The sequence below is a fragment of the Cyprinodon variegatus genome, unplaced genomic scaffold, assembly GCF_000732505.1.
Source record: "Cyprinodon variegatus isolate N-32 unplaced genomic scaffold, C_variegatus-1.0 Scaffold29, whole genome shotgun sequence".
Taxonomy (NCBI): Eukaryota; Metazoa; Chordata; class Actinopteri; order Cyprinodontiformes; family Cyprinodontidae; genus Cyprinodon; species Cyprinodon variegatus.
The window spans coordinates 2,147,768-2,152,037 of record NW_015150482.1 but is presented as its reverse complement, the minus strand read 5'-3'; the positions used below and the strand labels follow the sequence as shown (position 1 = coordinate 2,152,037).

The following is a 4,270-nucleotide window of genomic DNA, read 5'->3' as shown; positions in this document are numbered from 1 at the left end:
GTAGGGGGGGTATAGAAGGATAAGCTTGCCTAGGGCACCATTCATCCAACCACAGATGTCTAGAAATAAAATTAACATATTGATAATATGATGCAGTCAACATAAAAGCACCGATTATTTTATATGATTGGTAAACTGTTATTTTATTAGCTTTTATATCAGTTTATAACAATATGACCCTTTCCATATTTTACAGCCACATGTTTATATTTGCTTTCTGTATTCCATGTGACCAAAATAAAATATAAAACAATTTCTTAGAAATTCATAAGGTCACATAGCGGGTACAACTGTCAACATAAATAAATATCCCGTGTCATTAAAGAAAAAGAAGAAAATGAGGTGGCACCCTTTTTTGCTGTGTGTGTTTCCATGGTAAACAGCCGATACTGTCTGCGCTCAAAAAATGAATAGATGCAAAAAAAAGAAAAGAAATCGTGGACTGTTCGGGTTTTTCCGCCAGGGGTCGGACTCAGAGCTCCAGTGTGTTTACGCGGCAGATACATCAGGTTTTTTTTTCCTTTCTTTTAATTGTCTAAGGTTTATGTGTTAAGAATAAAGGATAAAACACAGTTTCTTGCAGACATGGACACCGCTAACCAGGTGAGAGAACAGGCTGATGGAAGGAAGAGGAACGGAGGGTTAATTACAACTCAATTGGTCCATTAATTGGTGGAAATAATATTTTTAACCTTCTCTGTCTGTGTGTAGCTTGCATCTGCGGGGACATTTCAGGTGCTCAAACTACCTCTGGGATTTATTCGTGTTTTAGAATGGGTGAGTTGTAATTTTTTTTGCAGTTACTTAAATATGACTACATTCTTCGCAAATTAACATCAATACTGGTACTGAGGATAAGCTTGGGTATTTTTATTTAAATTTTTTTGCATGCAGTAAAAGCAAAGATAATTGAATTTAGATATGAATTGAGAAACTTTGCACGCATCTGTTGGATTTTTGCACACCTTACGCGCAAGCATTTTCTTATTGTCTAATCCTATGCGCCGTGTGGAGCGTGTTGATGTTTATTTATTTTTAATTAAGACTATGAGTGCAAACCCTGTACATTTTTTTTTTTTTTGTGCCTGCTTACAATAAATGTCCCCATTTCAGCACGAGTAAAAGGATATAACAGGAATCCCTAATAGGTGTGCTCACTGTGACTGAATGTTTACTACAGCTACCCCTCTCTGTCTGGCTGTGGGTCGTGTTGACTCAGTGTTTATTGTACAGTGCAGAGAAGCCTGAAGCTAGAGAAGAGATAAGTGACTTTCTTTGATGTGAGTTTAGAGAAATTGCTCTAGCCACCAGGGTGTTCAGCATTTTCTCAGATAATGTGTTTAAGTGTGAGTTTGTGTGTGTGTGTGACTTTGATGGGGTGTGGGGGTGTGATTAATAGAAACTGCATGCACAAGGGATCACAGTTTTTATTAACTAGAAAAAAGATGGAATTTTGTTACCCTTTATAGAAATGAACCGATGAAATTCAGCAAACACAACCATTAAGGTTATTTTATATACATCTATTAGCAGAGAGCATGGATGTAATATTTTGGGGGAGGATGGGGGGACATGTCTCTTGCACTTTAATCATCCGTTTTTGTCCCCTGCACGTTTTACTGTCCAAAAGCATTATTGCGCTACAGTACACAGATACTTGGAGTACTAGGACCAAGCAGAAAACCGCAGCTCAAGCTGAAGCCTGCTTCCCTGAGGTTAGACCGCCCACAAGTTCCTGATTGGCCGATCATCTTTTCTTGTATGATTGGCTGTCACTCCTAAGAAGCTCACTTTACAAACATCTGATGCGCAACTGAATCAGGTCTGTGATTGGATGGTCTAACAGGCTGAAGTTACTTATATTAAAAAATACTTGCGTCCCCCCCACTTCTGAAATCATATTTTCATCCATGGCAGAGAACAACCTGTATATTATCCTGATAGGACAGAATGATAATGTGTGGGACTCAAGTTTAGTTCTACACTTTATTCATCTCAAAATACTCCAATCAAACCCGTTCTTCCAAGTAGGATCAACAGAATCTTTCGATTTGTAACACCTTGTTCCTGCTTAGGAAAGTTTGGTATCAGCCAATCGTGGTTAAAAACGAATCAGCAGCAGATGCTATATGAAACCACAATAACATAGGCTTTTACGTTCTTTTTTCCCCTCTTAGATGAAATTGAGGAATCTGATCAAACAGGTGTGATAACAACAGTTCCATGTATATGTCCTCTTGTGCTGCCATTTTTGTTATGGCTTGGTTAAGGGCTCAGTCGCTTTTCTGACATCACGACTATGTCATGATTTAATTAAAGGTCTGACCCAAAATGCAGAAGTCCAAACAGAGAGACACAGATGAAAAATTTGACGGATTTTATTGAAGATGTTAAGCTCGGTGCAGAGTTTCCCTGAACTCTGCTCAGCCGGAACTGGAAGGCGAGGGGAGGACAGACTGTTAGTTCAGGCTCAGTGGGAAATTTGATTCGTTGATCTTGAAGGAGAGGATCTGATGACTGTTGACTCACGTTTCCAGAGAAGTGAAGGATCCTTGACTCCAATCTGTGTGTTGGTTTTCCAGAGTATGTCTGATTCGGCGGAGGGCGGAACAGGGTTTACCCAGAACTAAGACGGTGTAGGTGAACGGAGACGCTGATTGCCACTCAGATTTCCTGCTGTACTTGAACGGGTCTTGGTGAAGATGATTCCCTTGCTCAGAGAGTAATTTCAACGTCCTCAAAAGGAGACTGGATCCAAAACCTCCTGTTTGAATCCCTGGCTCAGTTTAGACTCAGTTGATCCCTCCTGGGAGAGGAGGTCCGAAAAGGTCCAGTTTGCAGGATGACTTCCTTCCGAGAGGCAAAGACAAAAAGGTTAAACTCAGGGAGACAAGAACTCAGTCTTACTCAGAGAAAACTCAGCTTGGCTAGAGTACCAAAAACTGGCAAACACTCTGGCGTCGAGGTAGTGGCAATCAGCAGCTTAAGAGCACCCCGTTAATGAGGTAACCCAAATGGAGTTTGTTTGTTTTTTTATGGAAAAACCCTAAATACATTTCTTGCATAGGATCCATTTTGGTTGAGTCACTAAAGCCAACATCAGAAAATCTGTTTGGGTATTCTGTCTACAGTAGGTCTTAAATGGATTTGAAATAATTAAGAAGATCAAATCAACATGCGCATATCTAGGATAGATATGGATCCCAATTATGTTGTTTTGCATTACTTGGAGCCATGTTACCTTTAGGCATTTTTTTGATTGTTGTTGAGAGTTGTTGAGATCTCTTTATGGAGGGGTATTCTTAACATGTCTTGGACCCCTTTTCCTCTTCCTGGTTTCCCATAAATAAATGTTATCCAGGTGGTGAGAAAGTCTGGTCACAGGCTAAAACTAATTGAATAGTTATGTTGAATGTGCCTTAACTGAGAAAAAACAACATTTAGTATAAAACTGCTGCCAGTAGATCAGGAAGTAATATTTTTTGGGTGAATGCTTGTGAAAATAACATTATACCTTCCTTTTTTCTCTAAGGCTACGTTTACATTTTACTTTTTTTTTTTTGTTTTTTGCTTGGTCACTTATTTTACTAACTAAATACAAGCACAATTTTGCTTCTGTATGAACTGTTCAGAAAACCAAAGCAACACAGCAACACGCAACAGACGAATGTAGACTTCAGGCAGCAGCACACAATCTATGGAAGTAATAATCGTTTTGTTACCGGAAATATTTAATGAAGCTACGTTAGTTAAAAAAAAGGAATGCTGATGTCTCTGTGTTTTTATTTAATTGCTAATAAATGGGACCCAGTAATATCATTATCACATGACAACGTAAGGTAAGGAAAAACAAAGAGCAGAACTAAATACCATTTAGTGGATCAGCGACTGCTGCTGCTGTAGAAAAATCTTTGTTGATGTGTATTTGGAGCGAGGGAAATTAGGTAAATGTTGGATAAAATGTGATCTCACCATTCAAAAGGCAGACACTGTCAGATATTGATTCAATGTCAGATATACAGATTTTTTGGCCAAATCAGATCTGATTTGGGCAAGGGTTCTTACTGCAGAATCATGGTCCAACCATGACAGAAGCTGAAGGAGCTTCAACCCCGCCCAGCCAGCTTTACCCCCTCCCACCATCAAACTTTAATCCAATCTGTCAGAATTTGGTGTTGGATTGAGGACCCAAATGCAGAGGCAAGTAGGCAGAGGTGAATTTAGGTGGGTTTAATGAGGTTTACATGAACTGAGGCAGGAATCAAAAAAT

At 39.3% G+C, this 4,270-nt stretch overlaps 1 protein-coding gene across 1 annotated transcript in view; it reads left to right on the top strand.

Annotated features, from left to right (window-relative positions):
* The first annotated feature begins 454 nt into the window (after positions 1-454).
* Positions 455-4,270, top strand: part of synpr (synaptoporin) — a 27,052-nt gene continuing 23,236 nt past the window's right edge. The window contains exons 1-2 of the mRNA XM_015398520.1: positions 455-603; positions 712-777. Of these exons, the coding sequence (XP_015254006.1) occupies positions 586-603; positions 712-777 (84 nt within the window). The 5' untranslated portion in view covers positions 455-585. The remainder of the gene's footprint in view (positions 604-711; positions 778-4,270) is intronic.